This window comes from Triticum urartu, chromosome 6A, assembly GCF_056163025.1.
Source record: "Triticum urartu cultivar PI428250 chromosome 6A, HENAU_Tu73, whole genome shotgun sequence".
Classification (NCBI taxonomy): domain Eukaryota; kingdom Viridiplantae; phylum Streptophyta; class Magnoliopsida; order Poales; family Poaceae; genus Triticum; species Triticum urartu.
Window position 1 is genome coordinate 42,023,795 of NC_141878.1, and position 16,300 is coordinate 42,040,094.

Genomic DNA, 16,300 nt, shown 5'->3' on the forward strand with positions numbered 1-16,300 from the left:
ACCGTGGATATGGTGCGTCATTAGTATTTGGACACTAATGACGCCCCAGCACATGGTGCGCCATTAGTACTAGTGGCCATATCATCTATAGCCCTTTTCCTAGTAGTGGATCCTAGCAACGAGGGCTGTATCTTGAAGCATCTCTAATCTGCTGTCCTCCTCATCTGTTGTATCTTGAAGGGTTGACTGCTTGTTATCATCATTGATCTTATTGGGGTTGCTCCTGCAGGTGGTCAAATTCTTCAGCAAGGATGATATACCTAGTTTTTATTCACATAAAAGATCTTGTTTGCAATAGTTGCACTTGCCCTGCTTCTGAAGTCTGAACACAAGGATATTTGTAAAAGATTCCAATTCATCTTACCTTGGCGTCATTTCCTTCCTTTTCTTGGACTGCTTCGGTGTTTTATCTTTCTGGGAGATTGGGACTCTGTTTTCTTCTTCTCAGCTTCGCCTTCCACCTCCTCAACATTCTCACAGCTCATTGTCAACGACCGCTGAGAACTTTGTACGCTATTGCCAAAGTTTTCTTCCAGTTCAGATGTCTACAAACAACAAATGAGCCAACAAAACTAGAGCTGTACACTCTCTACTTGGAAGGCCAAACGTACGTGTTCAGTTATAGCGAGCAAAGGGTTTGGCCAGTCACTGAACACTTAAATTCCAGTAACCTGCCTACTTGATTTGACAGTGCTTAGAACTAGAAGCTGCTTCGTGGTTATCTGAAGTTTCTGAACTTGAGCTTAGTGTGCAGCATCATTAAATGATTTGCGTAAATTGGTGGTTTCCAATTGTATCCATTAGGAAGAATTGTCTAATCAGGGGAAGTTAAATGATGGAAGAGTTCTCTGGACCATCCAATCAGGTGGAATATCAGTTTGCTACACAAACAAAAACTACGGAACAGGGAACTCACTTTGGAAAAATAATTATATAAGACTAGGTCTCATGGGCTAGCAGGTGAGACCCATCCTGATAAATGACACATGGCATTTATAAATCATAAAGCGAGCCTAGGCTCGTTGCCATGGTGGTCGCCGTGTCCTCCTCTCCTGCGACCAGCATCATGGGGCAGGCCGGCGCAGCGCGGTGGTGTCCCCCACTCCGGCGTCACGGGGCAGAGCGGCGCAGCGTGGTGCGGGCGGGGGTTTCCTCCTCTTCGGCGTCACGGCACAGGCCAGCGCAGCAGGGTGGTGCCCGGCGTCAGGTAGAAGGCCGGCGAAGTGGGGTCGCCTGGGGGTGCGAAAAGTGAAGAATGAGGGGGACGGCCGTGCGGGAATGGCCGAGCCGCCACCGCCAATCGAGGGTTTCAGGGGTAGACAGGGGAATAGCCGATTCAGGAGCGCATCGCCGCAGGCGGAGTCAGTGCTATGCTATAGTCAAGAGTCAATGTGAAAGAAAACAGAGCGCAACGAACGCAAAACGATATTCAGAGAAGAGAACCACCTCGCTGAAACACCAAATTTGTTTCAGTTATATGGACTATCTGCAATACTACGAATTGTTCGGTCCGTAACTAAATAAACCTAGAAAGCATGCGCATGTGAGGTGAGATAATTATAATTTGAGCTACTGCATCCCTCTTCCAATCTTATCCTGTGTGGCTTTGCTCTTGCTGCACATGGCCGTGACCATTTGGTGGAACTGCTGTGCGTCGCAGGGGATCCTGAGGACGCCGGGCTGGCCGTAGCCGAATTGCTGCGCGGCCATCTCCAGCAGCGCCGCCATGCACGGCTCCTTGAGCGCATCGATCCGCACCACCACCCGCTCATCGCCGTCTCCCTTCTCGCCCACCAGCGCCAGCGGGAGGTACCCCTCGGGATCTTCTTTCCTCTGTCGCCGGCATCAGCGGCGAGGTAGTATGCTTCGGCCGTCTCCTTCCTTCGCCAGGCCGCCGTTGCTGCTGTTCTGTTCTGTTCTGTTTATGTGTTGTGTAGCTACCACGGGGAAAGATTGTGGTATCAATGATTGATGGTCAATTGTGTGGTGATGCCCTGATGATGATTGCTGAGGAGAGGGCAACGCGATGTGATTTTATAGTGCGAGAGATGAGAGAGGAAGATGATCCAAAATGACAAGAGCAGTGAGTGAGTTTGGAAAGGGGATCAGACGTTCAGAATTCAGATAGGAAACCTAGGCTCTGTGGCAAGGTGTGGTGATGGTGACCGCGGGCGTGGACGATGGAGTTGGGGTCTCTCTGATCCCGGCAGAGACTCGGTTATTAGTCAAATCGTTCCCAAATGGTCACTGTCAAGAGAAACAATCGTACTAGGGTAATCAATTTGCAGTGTCCGTACGGTTTTGTTCTGTGTACAGACACATCTCTACCCACGGACGAGGAAGACGAAACAAATTTAACTAGGGCAAGCTCCTTTCCGCTGGCGGGAGACACGTTCGTTTTTATTGACTCGGCTCAGTAATATTTTTCTTTTTACATCCTCCTTTTTTTTCCTTCAAAATTTTACAAGGGGTCTCGCAGATATTGGACTGTTGGTAGTAGTACCATGCATGCTAATTGCTAACTGGTCATTTTCGCTAAGTGGGACACAATTAGGGGGTGTTTGGTTTCAGGGACTATTTTGTGTTGGGACTAGAAAAATCCTAGCAAACCAAACAGGGTGAGACTTTTTTGGAATTTTTTGCTAAAAGTCCTTAGAAGCACATCCTTGAGAGTCTTTTTCAAAAAGTCATAGGGATTAGAAAAAGTCCTAGGACTAGAGAACCAAACACCACCTTTTTAGATGTGAAAAGAGAGAGTTGAGTATCATAACAACATACATTAAATGACGTACTAGTATGTGTCATGCATGACATAAATAAAGTCATAATGATACCAAGCTGGGATATTACTTTTGACTCTAGGGAGTATATGTTGTTGCCCGTCAAAAATGTATTTTGTCATGATCAAGAAAAGTTGAAAATAATAATATATGTATTCATTGTCACTCCCAAATGTTACCTCCAAATTTTTAGGGGGAAAGTTTAAGCATGTTAACCTATGAAAAAAAAGTAAGTCAAACGACAAATGTTACCTTCAAATAGTACACTAAATTTTGCTTTTTTCACCGAGGAAGCACTACTACCACGTTCGCATGAGAATTGGCAAACACTCTTGTTACACTAACATGAACATCTGCACAATTTTTTTATCTGTCTTTAAGTTATTGTTCACCAGGGTCCCTGGAGCCAAAACTCTGCGCCCTACCAAGCTATGATATTATGGACTGTGGAAGTAGTATCATACAATAAAATTGTATGCATGATATGAGTATATAACACTTCTCATTTTTATCTGAACTTGAGCTTAGTGCGCAGCATGGTGAAATGATTTGCGTAAGTTGATGATTTCCAATTGTATCCATTAGCAGGAATCATCTAATCAGGGGAAGTTAAAAACCAAGTTTACTGCGTGCACGTCTTTTGGCGCGGCTGTTGGAGATGCTCTTAGAGTTCTGATCAGGTCCCTTTCTATCCACACTTGATGAACTCATTCTGAAGCGACGCAGTCAATGTAAACGAAAAAGAGAGAGAATTCAACGCAAGCAGAACAATATACAGAGCACCACGTTGCTGAAAGATCAAATCTGCTGTCCATCAGTTATGTGGACTATCTACAATACGAATTTGTTCGTTCTCTAACTAAATAAATCTATAAAACTGCTGGTGCATCCCTCTTCCAATCTATGGCTGCATTGTTTCTCTCGGCTTGTTGCTATAATCACTACTGCCTATCCTACGTGGCTTTGCTCTTTGCTGCACATGGCCGTGACTATTTGGTGGAACTGCTGTGCGTCGCAGGGGATCCTGAGGACGCCGGGCTGACCGTAGCCGAACTGCTGCGCAGCCATCTCCAGCAGCGCTGCCATAAACGGCTCCTTGAGCGCGCCGATGCGCACCAGCACCCGCTCGTCGCCGTTCCCCTCCTCGCCCACCAGCGCCACCAGCGCCAGCGGGATGTACCCCTTGGGGACCTTCTTTCCTCTGTCGCCGGCATCGGCCCGCGAGGTAGTATGCTTCGGCCGTCTCCTTCCTTCTCCAGGCGGCCATTGCTGCTGATGTTCTGCGTGTTGCGTAAATGCGTAGCTAGCGCGCGCGGGGAAAAGGTCGATCGTGTGATGATGTCCTGAAGACCGATGCAAAGGGCAGGAGAGCCATGCGATATGCTTTTATAGTGTGAGATGAAGATTCAGTAGGTGGTTAATTTGTGAAGAATCAGCAGTGATTCAGTCGAGATAGGAAACGCAGGCTCTGTGGCAAGGTGTGCTGATGCTGACTGCAGGCGTGGACGATGGGGTTGGGGTCTCTCTCATGTGATCCCCGGAGAGAGATTACATTAGTCAAATCATTCCCAAATGGTCCCTGTCAAGAGAAACAATCGTACTAGGTTAATTTGCAGTACGTGTCGACACGGTTTTGTCGTGTATACAGTGTCCGCACGGCAAGCTCCTTTCCGCTGGCGGGAGACAGGCGTTCGTTCTTATTGACTCTGCTCAGTACTACGGTTTTTCAAATCCTACCCCCCCCCCCCCCCCCTCCCCCCCTTTTTTTTCAAATTTTACAATGGGTCTCACAGAAATTGGACTATAACGGGGTCCAAATTTTTCTGAAAAAGCGACAGCGAAAATAGAATATATAAAGTGGCTAAATGGGCAGTCGTTCCCCGTGCAAACAAGGTCATGAGATTAAAAATATTGTCCTTTCTAGTAAGTGGTTCGTCAAGCTTCTTACTAAGGGTGGGGTACGACGATAGTACCTCCTGCACAAAGTATCTTGGCTAAAAGCTTTCTCTTGGGTTTTACAGAAAACCAAAGGATTCACACTATGGATGGGCTGATGAAGGCGAAGAATTATTTGTTAAGCTTCGGATCTTCCTCCAGTGAAGCCACTCTGAAGTGGAATTTGTTTCTTGGAGGATAGGCGGCTAGGCAGTGCCACACTAAGGGAACAATATTTAATCTTGTACCATATTGTTTGAAATACAAATAATATAATCGCACAATCCAAGATTTCTTCCCTGCCTAATGTGCGGTTCTAGCTGGATTTGGTTGGGCCTCAAGTTGTGACATGGAATGCCCATACGGTGGTTGGTACTTGTTAAGTTACCACAAAGACACGATGAATACCGCCAATTCTTAACCGGAAAGGAAGGGCCCGTTCGGATTCACTCCACTCCACAACTCTGCTCTGGGAGCTGGCGGAGCTGATCCGAACGCGGCAACTCTTTGGAGTCGACGGAGCGGAGCGGAGCGATCTGCAGATGAAAATCGCAGAGTTGGGAATGAGCTGCTCCGTAGATCCTGGAAACGAAGGAGTTCGTCAAATTTACAGCACACTGCCACCGATAAGTGGCATACCACTTCGTTCACGTTATGTCTCTGGTGCCTTTTCTGTCCTACCACGTCCCCTCCGTATGGGGCCTAGGCCAGACTGGGCTTTCGGCCCATCTCATAAACTGGAGCGGAGCGAACAGGCCGAACAGTTTCCTCGCTCCCACGATCGATGGAGGAGCTGGAGCTCGCTTGGAGGAGTCGGAGCGTAGCATTTCGTGGAGCCGGTGGAGTACCGAACAGGCTCGAAACTTCTTGGCCAACTCCCAAGTATTGTGTGCTTGTCCAGTCCAACGCTCAATTATGTATATGGATTTCGCTATAAATCGGGTGTCGCATTTTTAAGCATGACAAAGCAAGTGTTTTTATGGAAAATTATGTTGTCGTCGGAATGGCAATTTTCTTTAGCAAGCATGACAAATCCTAGCAAAAAACTGAACATGGCAAGACCTGCGCTGGTCGGTGTAGATTGAACGGCAAAATTTATTCTCCACAATGCATGGTTCAAGCTTTTGTTGGATTCTCCTCATTGATGCGGTCCTGGTGGTGGGACGGTTCGGCCAGGGATCTTCAATGCAGCGGGGATGATCATCTATGAGTTTGCTTGTTCACATTACAGGGACAACTTTTTTTCATTGCCCAGGGAACAAAGAGGTCCTCTTCACCCTCCACCAGAACGAAGGCATCTCTTTCTGCGCAATCAGAACAAAAAGCGGCTGTCCGTCCGCCAAAGGAGCGAAGAGTGACTCTTCGCCTGCAACGGGAACGACCAGGTGACAGAATTTACTTTTTAAATCCGAGATATGGTTTAAAAATCCTATTTTTTTGTCCTATTCCTAAAGATTTGTATTGCCTCCATATGTATCGTCTTTGTAAACGTTTTTATTCGGCATCGGTAGGCAGTAGCTCCAAAATGACAGACTCCCTGCAGTCTGCAGGTGTGCGTGCCTTCTATACTAGTGTAGCGTTGAATGTGCACAGAGACAGACACAACAACATTTGAAGCAATCAATGTAAAAGAATATTGAGCTCAATTCAAACAAAAACGGCATATACAGAACCACCTCACTAAAGGACCAAATTTGTTGTCCATCAGCTATATATGGAGAACACTCGAATTGTTCCTTATCTATACCTACTAATAAAACAAGGTTATGTTCTTGCTTTCGTCCGGCTTAGGTGATTTTATTGGTTTCGATGCCTTATCTTATCCTACATTATGTTTTTACAAATGATTTGGTACTAAAAGATCAGCTGCGTTGTCAAGCACATGCGGCCCAGCTACAACGGCGGCCTATGCATCCGGCCCAGCTATAGCAGTGGACGATTCAAATCGCACACGCGGCGGCCCATGCATACCGGATGTACACAAGATTATAGTTGTCAACATGGGGGATCAAACCCTTGACCTCCCTTCCGGTCACAAAGGGTGGGAACATCTGAGCTATCTCTCAATTCTGTTTCACAAATGATTCACCCGTCAATTACTTTATACCACCTCACTCCCTTAGACCTGAATCAAGCAATTTAAATACGACCACTAATTAAAGCTAATAAGCTGCCAATACGCCAATAGACAAAGGGTAGGAGTCATATTCATCCCTATAGGGATTGAATGCACCGTTGTATGGACTCTTACATATGAGCAAGAAGAAATCAACGAAAGTCCCATGTTGAAACATGACTGAATCCAGGAGGGAGTACGGGTAATATTGAACTAGAGTACAAGTTCGAATGATTTATGCAGAAAATACTGACACGATCAAGCCCCAGCCAAATTACGAACAGAGGGAGTATAGCATAAGCGTCGAAGACCCACCCAAAAAATAAGAATGCGGGGAAATGGAAAAAAAAAATTGAACGGGCTAGGCCTAATTATATAAAACTGGAGTACATATATAAGTTCCATATATAAGTTCCGATGACCTCAGAAAATACGCCAAGCCCCGGCCTAATAAAATACCAAACAGAGGGAGTATCACGTGAAAATACTAGGGCAGAGGGAGTATATAACATAGAGTCGATGAATGCGGAACCCCAAAGTCAAATTTTTCTCTCCGTTGCATGCACGGGCATATGTGCTAGTCTAACTAAATAAACATGCCCAGAAAGCATATCACACTATTCCCTTATCAATAAACCGAAAGAACCAACGAAAACCATAGATTGAAAGATAGGTGCACCAGTTCATATATAAAAGAATCATAATCACCTACTGCCACGCTTCGCTCCTGCTGCACATGACGATGACCATGCGCTGGAACTGCCGGCCATCGTAGGGCATCCTGAGGACGCCGGGCTGGTTGTAGCCGAACTATTGCGCGACCATCTCCAGCGCTCTTTGAGCACCCCGATGCGCACCAGCGCCCCGATGCGCTGTCCGCATCCTCGCCCACCAGCGCTAGCGGGAGGTACCCCTTCGATACCTTTCCACTATCGCCAGCATCAGCCGCGAGGAAGTATGCTTCGACTGTCTCCTTCCTTCTCCAGGCGGCTGTTGCTGCCGTTCTGTTCTGCATATGCTTTGATCATGATAGTAATATTTCGTCAGCAAATTCGAAGGAATCATTGAGAGAAAAATCAGCAAAGAATGACAAAAGACCAGACTCTACTAGTCTTCACTCTTGTGGTTTCCTCTTCCTCGGTTCCTGTTTTCTTATTCTGGATCTCGCCTTTCATGGTTCTCATCTCTGCAGCCCGCGATTTACACGAGAGAACCAAATCCAAGTTGGTGAATATCATGATTTGTCTTGGCACGATACTGGGATAGTTCGATCGATTTCCTTGATTTGATCCAATGTTTTAAATAGCGGGCTATGCCAAATAGCGGTAGACCTCAGAATCAGCTATAGCGGAGCTATAGCGAGCTATTTGTACATGAGACCATTTAGCGGCACCCTGCTGCAAAGGCTATAGCAAGGCTATAACGGGGCTATAGCCGGCTATTTAAAACTATGATTTGATCGCTACGTAAACATAATGGGCGTGCGCTCAAAGGAAACAGGGATTCACAAACAAAAAGGGTAATTTGTAGTCACTTTTTCCTCTCGTGTAAAAGAAGTCTTTACGCCTGAATAATAGAGGTTGGGATACATCTATCTCTTCTGAGCAACCTCTTTTGGATTCTTAAGACCACCCTTGCAGTAGTATACCATCTGCTTTGGGTTCTTTATTATCTCCTTCGAGGGATTTTTAGGATGGTTCAGGCTATATTTAGTCTAAATAGTTTCAACAATGTTCTTAATCAAAAGGAGCTTTCGGTACAGGATAGGCTCCCATTGCTATCTAACCAGTTCCATAATAGAAAATGAAATACTAGATGGTTAAGATTAATCTACCTTTACTTATATGTTTCAAAAACCACGCCTAACCAACGATCCCCATGTCACCTTAGGATTCTCATGTATGAACTTTAGGATTCTCATGGAATTTTTAAAAAAGAATGTGAGTTTGCAAGCCAACAACAAATTCTGTACTTGTAATTTGAAGCCTAGATTTGACTGCTCCATCAAATACACAATTCGGAGTGAACTGTCATCTTTTGAGACACTTACTTGAACATTACAGGTACACTACACAATTTCTTTTGACCTTATTTTGGGAGAACTTTGGAATTACCATTTACTGATTATATTATTCCATCAACACATCAAGTCTTTCCGCCTCATTCTTCCTAGATGTAAACTGTTTGCAAATTGTCATACTCTCTTTAAGAGGATTCCTAGATCTACACTACCTGCAAATTGTCATATTCTCTTTAAGAGGAACTGTAAAGTGTTTGGAGCAAAGCACTCACAGGAATTCCATCCCACTTATAGGTAAGCAGAGGGCTTTATATTGCCAGCGGAGAACAATAATAAAAGGAACAGGGCGACAATTGAAATGGTGCGGTAAAAGTAAATAACAGTTCATTCAAAGACGAGCATCCCAAGCTGTTGGATCTTCCCGTGCTCATCAATCTTGGCCGCCCGTTAACTGGAGAATCGAACACTTCAGCTCCTCGTCGATGATCCGCGGCTCCTCATCGACGATCTGTGTGTCGATGGCACTCAGGTTAGTGACGATCTACAGCTCGTTGTCGATGATCGAGAACAAATAGATGGATCAACCTTGAACAAAAAGATGGTATAACAAGTAACTGATGATACTTCTGATTTATGTACTCGTACAATTGTCTAAGCCGTATATGGTATTTGTGCTTGAATATAAACATTTATACAATGGGGGGGGGGGGGGGGGGCATTGGTGCTCTGTCTCTAAATTTGGGTGGTAGTCCCCTCTAGCCCTACCCTAACTAGAAGAAAGTTTTTTCCCATTAGACACTCCAGTCATGAAGCCCACGAACTAAGGTTTATGAAAATTTCAGTGGAAGTGTAAAAATACCTAAGAATGCAAACAACGTCGAAATCATATAACTACCACAATGGCATGATCACACAACTCAATATGGATGAACCAAGAAAGGTCCTCTGACATTCAGGCTACAACGAAAAACCACTCATATGATCCATAAAGAAAAGAAGTATCCAAAATAAAGAGAAGGTTAGATATGTGCACTTGTCCCATCTCCAGCAACCGACAATTGATCAAGCAAAGGATGTCATAGACGACGCTAGACAAACAACGTGGATCCAAAATGGTTATTTTTCCCTAAAAAATGGCCACTGACAGGCTCTATTGACACAAGCTAGGCAAACTAAATATAAGTCTTTTTTTAGAGATTTCAATAAGAACTACATAAAGATGCATATAGACCTATTTTAAAGTGTAGATTCAATCATTTTATATAGTCCATATTGAAATCTCTAAAAGGTCTTATATTAAGGAACACGGGGAGTAGTTTCATATAGCAAGATAACTAAAAGCAACGTGATAATTAGAAAACAAGAAGAGAAAGGCTAACCCGGATGAGGCAGCACAATGAACTGTCCCATAAGCGCGAGGCCTATAAAAGCATCTCCAATAGTTGCCCTATTTTATGATGCAAAAAGTAGGTGTTATAAAAAAAAATTGGGCACCAAAACAGATTATTTTTTTGGCACGAGCAAGTGTCATCTCCAACATTTGCCCTATAATGGGGCATCTCACTGCTCCCTACTTGACCCAAACTGCATCTACTGTCGATTCCGATTTATCTGTTGAAACTGAATTTAGTTGTCAATTTGGGCGTTAAGTGGCAACTGTTGATTTGCACTGTACGAAGAAGTACAGAGAAGGAGCAGGAACACGCCACCAGAGAAAAATTGAAATAGCTGCCTGAACAAATGTTTATTTGCACTGCACGAACAGGTCTCTGAAAAACCAAATTGACAGAAGCACTATTCAGTTGGTAGCAAATTGAAGTTGCAAATTCGGGCGCGCGCAACCGCTCCCATGTTCAGATAGGAGCACACATGTTTAGCCGACGCGCAGCACGGCGGCGGCTCCCTCGGGTGCGCAGCTCGGACGGACGCAGATGAAAGACCAAAGTCAAGCAATCAATGTGAAAAAATATTGAGTTCAGTTCAACCAAAACAGCATATACAGAACCACCTCACTGAAAGACCGAATTCGTTGTCGATCAGCTATATGAGGAACACTACGAATTGTTCCTTCTCTAACTAAATTAACCGGCCCCAAAAGCATATCACTACTCAGTATTCACCTATCGATAAACCGAGAAAACCATAGATTGGAAGATGGGCGCACTAGGTCATAAAAAAAACACAATCACTTGGCTATGTGGCTTTGCTCTTTGCTGCACATGGCCGCGACCATCCGTTGGAACTGCTGTGCGTCACAGGGGATCCTCAGGACGCCGGGCTGGCCGTACCCGAACTGCTGCGCGGCCATCTCCAGCAGCGCCGCCATGCACGGCTCCTTGAGCGCGCCGACGCGCACCAGCACCCGCTCGTCGCCGTTCCCCTCCTCGCCCACCAGCGCCAGCGGGACGTACCCATTCGGGACCTTCTTTCCTCTGTCGCCGTCATCGGCCGCGAGGTAGTATGCTTCGGCCGTCTCCTTCCTTCTCCAGGCGGCCATTGCTGCTGCTGTTCAGTGGGTGTTGCGTAGGTAGCTAGCACGGAACTGAAGGTGCTAATGGTTTGATGATAGTCGTTGGTGGTGTGGTGATGCTCTGATGATTGCTGGAGAGACCCATTGCATATGCTTTTATAGTGTGAGAGAGGAAGATCGTCCCGGGTTAATCGATCAGGATGTGGTACGGTTGATTTCGGAAAAGCGACGCCAAGATCTTGCAGTGAGTTTGGAAAGGGGTTCAGATGAGTAGCGTAGACTATGTGACAAGGCGGGGTGACGCTGACTGCGTGCGTGGACGATGGGGTCTCATAACCCGGTGTAGGGATTGGCCAAATAATTCACAAATGGTCCCTGTCAAGGGAAACCAAGAAATGGGTTAATTCGCGGGGGCCATATGTTTTTTTTAGGGATGGCCATACGGCTTTGTGCTAGGTGCAGATCTTGACCTGTGATAAGGCTCGACGAGCGGGACGGGCTTTTGGGCTCGGCTCGGCCCAACAAGTAAAGAGGCCGAGCCGAGTAGGTCTTATTTACTTGTTTGTGCCTTTGGGATGACCCTGCTCGGCCGAGGGAACTAACTAAAGGGGATCTTTTGCGGGAGCCTCCGTAAGGGTCATTTTTATGGGTTTAGAGAGCGTCAAGTGGTGCGTCTGGTTAACTCCACGTGTCGCGTGTCGGTGCTCCGTCTCGAATTTTTTATTTGTCTTTTTGGGTTTTAGATTGGATTTTGGTTTATGTCTGGTTTTTCTATGTTTTGGAGAAAAAAAATTCATGAATTAGTTTTTGCACGATTTTTTTTTCATGAGAAGCACAACTGTTATTCTCAGAAAAATAAATAAATATCTTTTTGCGCCAATTTTTTTCTTCCATGAGAGGCACTCGTGGAGGCGCAGATTTGCCACGAGTGCATAGATTTGCCTCTGCGAGAAGCACAGAAAGGAAAGAAATCATGATTTTTTTCATGATTTTTTTTTTGCTTTCACGAAAAGCACGAAATTTTGAATTATGTTAACTAAAGGCCCTTCACGTGGCCGGGCTGATTTGTTTTTAATTTTCTTTTGATTTCCAAATCTTTAAATTATTTGACAATTTAATCTCTAATCACCCTCCTCACTGCTTCAGAATTTAATCTCCAATCTCTAATCAACACTCAATTCAAATTGTCTAACTTCCTGGTCAGCCACCCATCCTCTCAGTACTCCAACCCGAGCATGCTTAACTTTCAGGTTCTATCTCCCCTAGTTTCCAAGTCTGCACTTGTTGTTTTCCTGACAATAGTAAGCTATCAATCCTGTTAACCCTTAGGTCTTGATGTCACATGATTTAATTTTTTGAATTCCAAACAATTATTAAAATAAACAACAACGATAACAAACAACAATGATTAATTAAAAAACTCAAAAATACTTCAAAAAAGGAAGAATTACAAAAAAATAAAAAATTCTCAAAAATAAAAATCCCAAATAATACAAAAAGTTCAAAATAAAATAAGTAATACTAATATTGAATTTCAATGAAAATAAAATAAGTAATAATAATATTATTATTATTATTATGCCATTTATTCATTTAATATCCTTAAATCTGTAAATCGAAATTGGACATATAATATATCCATTATTATCAGAAAAATGTGACCATGATGTCACACCCTTCACCATTTAAGTTTGAGATTATTATTCTAAAAAACAATAATTATTTAGTAACACTAATATTTACTAAATAAGTAGTTTGACCACTATTTGACCAGAGTTTGACCACATTTCATTTTTTCAAACTTATATTAACTGAAGAATTTTTGTGTGTTCAATATAAACCATTCAAAGCCACATCCTTAAATTTCAACCCTTTTTTGACTTCATTTGCTATTTGTTCATGCATTTAATGATTCTTTGAGCTAAATTAGCCTGAAATTAAAAGGCACTACAAATGAACTCTGAAAACCCTAAACCCGGGACATAAAACGTCCGAAACTCTATTCTAAACAGTAAACACTCAAGGTTCAAACCCTAAAACCTAACCCTAAACTTGGAAATCTAAACCCTAGCCCTAAACCGTAAAACGTCTAAAACGTCCAAAAACTCTATTTTCCCTTTGGAATTTTGTGATTTTAAAAAATTGTCCTAAACCCTAAACCCGGGACTTAAAACGTTCGAAACTCTATTCTAAACAGTAAACACTAAAGGTTCAAACCATAAAACCTAACCCTAAACTCTAAAATCTAAGCCCTAAAAGCGTCTAAAACGTCCAAAAACTCTATTTTCCTTTTGGAATTTTGTGATTTTAAACAATGCACATCCATAATGGTCATTTTATTCCCTTAAAAAATGGCCAGTGACGGGCTTCATTGACACAAACTGGCCAAACTAATCATTAGTTTCATATGACAAAATAACTAAAAGCAACGTGATGAATAGAAAATAAGAAGAAAAAGGGCTAACCCAGATGAGGGAACATGTGTGAAGTCAGTGTTGGCCATAACAATGAGTGTGACGGCGGTACAATGAACTGTCCCCTAAGGGTGAGGTCCAAAAGTGTCCTAGGTTTGGTCTTGACCCGAGTGCTCTAACGGTGCCTGGCGTGATACCATACAAGAGGCAGAGATGCTGCAGCTGCTAGAGGGAGGTGTCGACCTCATGGAAAGGTTTTAGCAGAGTGGATCTACAAGACTACAACTACGACAGAAAGTTGGCCATGGGGCATGCAAGCGCACACAACTGAACTGTGCATGCTATGTAAGCGTTGCCTCCGCCAAACCGCCAATGCTTGTCAAAAGTTATATTTTAGAATTAATTTGTTTTAGCACTATTTGTTGTGGTTGGCAGTGTATTGTTCTCACACCCATTTGTATGCCAGTTTCAGTTATGTTCTCGTTCCTAACGACACATATTGCATCTCATCTGTATGCTCTTTGCAAACGTTTTATTTAATACCGGTGGCTCCAAACTGTCAGAGACACCCACTAGTAGAAAACAGGGCTATGGTCCAGGCCGGCTCAGCCCATTAGTCCCGGTTCAGTGTAGAACCGGGACCAATGTGGGCATTGGTCCCGGTTCGTGAGCCCAAGGGGCCGGCCGGGCCACGTGGGCCATTGGTCCCGGTTCGTCTGGACCTTTTGATCCCGGTTGGTGGGACGAACCGGGACCAATGGGCCTCGCTCCTGGCCCACCACCATTGGTCCCGGTTGGTGGCTTGAACCGGGACAAAAGGCTCCCCTTTAGTCCCGGTTCATGCCACCAACCGGGACCAATGAGGTGCCTATATATACCCCCTCGCGCAAGAGCAGAGCACAGTGCTCTGTTTTTTCTGGCCGAGGGGGAGAGGGCTTTGTGGTGCTCTAGCTCACCTCCTATGCACATGAGGTGTTCGATGGAATGTCCGAGCCACACTACTTAAGCTTTCTCCTCTCGAAGCTCGACCTCCAAGCTCCATTTTCCTTGAGATTTGTTTAGATTTAGCGGTCCGTCACGCCCCGTCCCCGTCTTCACCGCCGTCGATCACCCGCGCCGATCTCATCACCGACACCACCGTGGTGAGCCTCTTGTTCTTATCTTCTTTCTGAAAGGAAAAATATTCTTACTTGTATGTTTAGATAGATACTTGTATCATTTTCTTACATTTATTATTGCATCTTATATAGTGCGATGGTTTTGGTATCCGCCCCCGTCGGCCCTCGTCCTGTCTATGATTCGGATTTGGTATGTATATTATCTTTATAACTATTGGTTCATTTATTGTTTATGAAAATTATGCCGACCAACGTGACATAGATTTTATTTATCTAGCATGTATGTGAATCGGAAATGCCAAGCGACCCTATTGTCGAGAGGTTAAATTTAGTTGAAGAAGAAAACAATTTGTCGAAGGAAAAAATAAAAAAAATTGAGGAGGAGAAGATGATATTGGAGTTGCATGTTGCGGATGTCGTCGATGATCACAAGATCAAGATGGATGCAATGCGCTTGAAGATTAGAAAGATTAGAAAATATGCCATTCATACCGAGGCTTGGTATCATTATGCCGTTGGATCAATTGTTACCTTGGTTGCGATTATGATCGCATTTGTTTTCGCATTGAAATGTTTTACATAGTTTCAATGTATGGTTTAATTAATTAGATGCTCTGGAGAGCTATATGTTCTTAGATGAGAACTATGTATGCACTTTGGTTTTAATGTGATGATGAACTTCTATTAATTTGGACACTTAATTATATATAATGCACGCAGATGAACCGGCAATGGATGTACGGTGACAGACACACCCGCGAGTACATTAAGGGCGTGCATGAGTTTCTCGATGCGGCTGAGGCAAACAAGCAGAATGGTTTTATGTGTCGTCCATGCACTGAATGTGGGAATACGAGGTCTTACTCTAACCGGAAAATCCTTCACTCCCACCTACTTTACAAGGGTTTCATGCCACACTATAATGTTTGGACGAGGCACGGAGAAATAGGGGTTATGATGGAAGACGGCGAAGAAGAAGAGTACGATGACAACTATGTGCCCCCTGAATACGGTGATGCTGCAACGGGGGGAGCTGGTGAAGATCAAGAGGAACCAGACGATGTGCCCAATGATGCTGCCACGGGTGAAGCTGCTGAAGATCAAGAGGAACCAGACGATGTGCCCGATGATGATGATCTCCGCCGGGTCATTGTCGATGCAAGGACGCAATGCATTAGTCAAAAGGAGAAGCTGAAGTTCGATCGCATGTTAGAGGATCACAAAAAAGGGTTATACCCCAATTGCGAAGATGGCAACACAAAGCTCGGTACCGTACTGGAATTGCTGCAGTGGAAGGCAGAGAATGCTATGGCTGACAAAGGATTTGAGAAGCTACTAAAAATATTGAAGAAGAAGCTTCCAAAGGATAACAAATTGCCCGACAGTACATACGCAGCAAAGAAGGTCGTATGCCCTCTAGGATTGGAGGTGGAGAAGATACATGCAT

The 16,300-nt window shown here is 44.3% G+C and overlaps 1 protein-coding gene and 3 pseudogenes across 1 annotated transcript; all 4 read right to left on the minus strand.

The window, feature by feature from the left end:
• Window positions 1–1,569: 1,569 nt before the first annotated feature.
• Window positions 1,570–2,530, minus strand: LOC147963702 (auxin-responsive protein SAUR71-like; annotated as a pseudogene).
• A 1,198-nt stretch (window positions 2,531–3,728) lies between these two features.
• Window positions 3,729–4,047, minus strand: LOC147963703 (auxin-responsive protein SAUR71-like; annotated as a pseudogene).
• Window positions 4,048–7,539: 3,492 nt separating this feature from the next.
• Window positions 7,540–7,846, minus strand: LOC147963704 (uncharacterized; annotated as a pseudogene).
• A 3,190-nt stretch (window positions 7,847–11,036) lies between these two features.
• Window positions 11,037–11,348, minus strand: LOC147963705 (auxin-responsive protein SAUR71-like). Its single transcript, XM_087528409.1, has one exon. The coding sequence runs from the start codon at window positions 11,346–11,348 to the stop codon at window positions 11,037–11,039; it is 312 nt and encodes a 103-aa protein (XP_087384535.1).
• Between the last annotated feature and the right edge of the window lie 4,952 nt (window positions 11,349–16,300).

Coding starts and splice junctions, on each gene's coding strand:
- LOC147963705 (XM_087528409.1), bottom strand. CDS start 11,348: ATGGCCGCCTGGAGAAGGAAGGAGACGGCCGAAGCATACTACCTCGCG.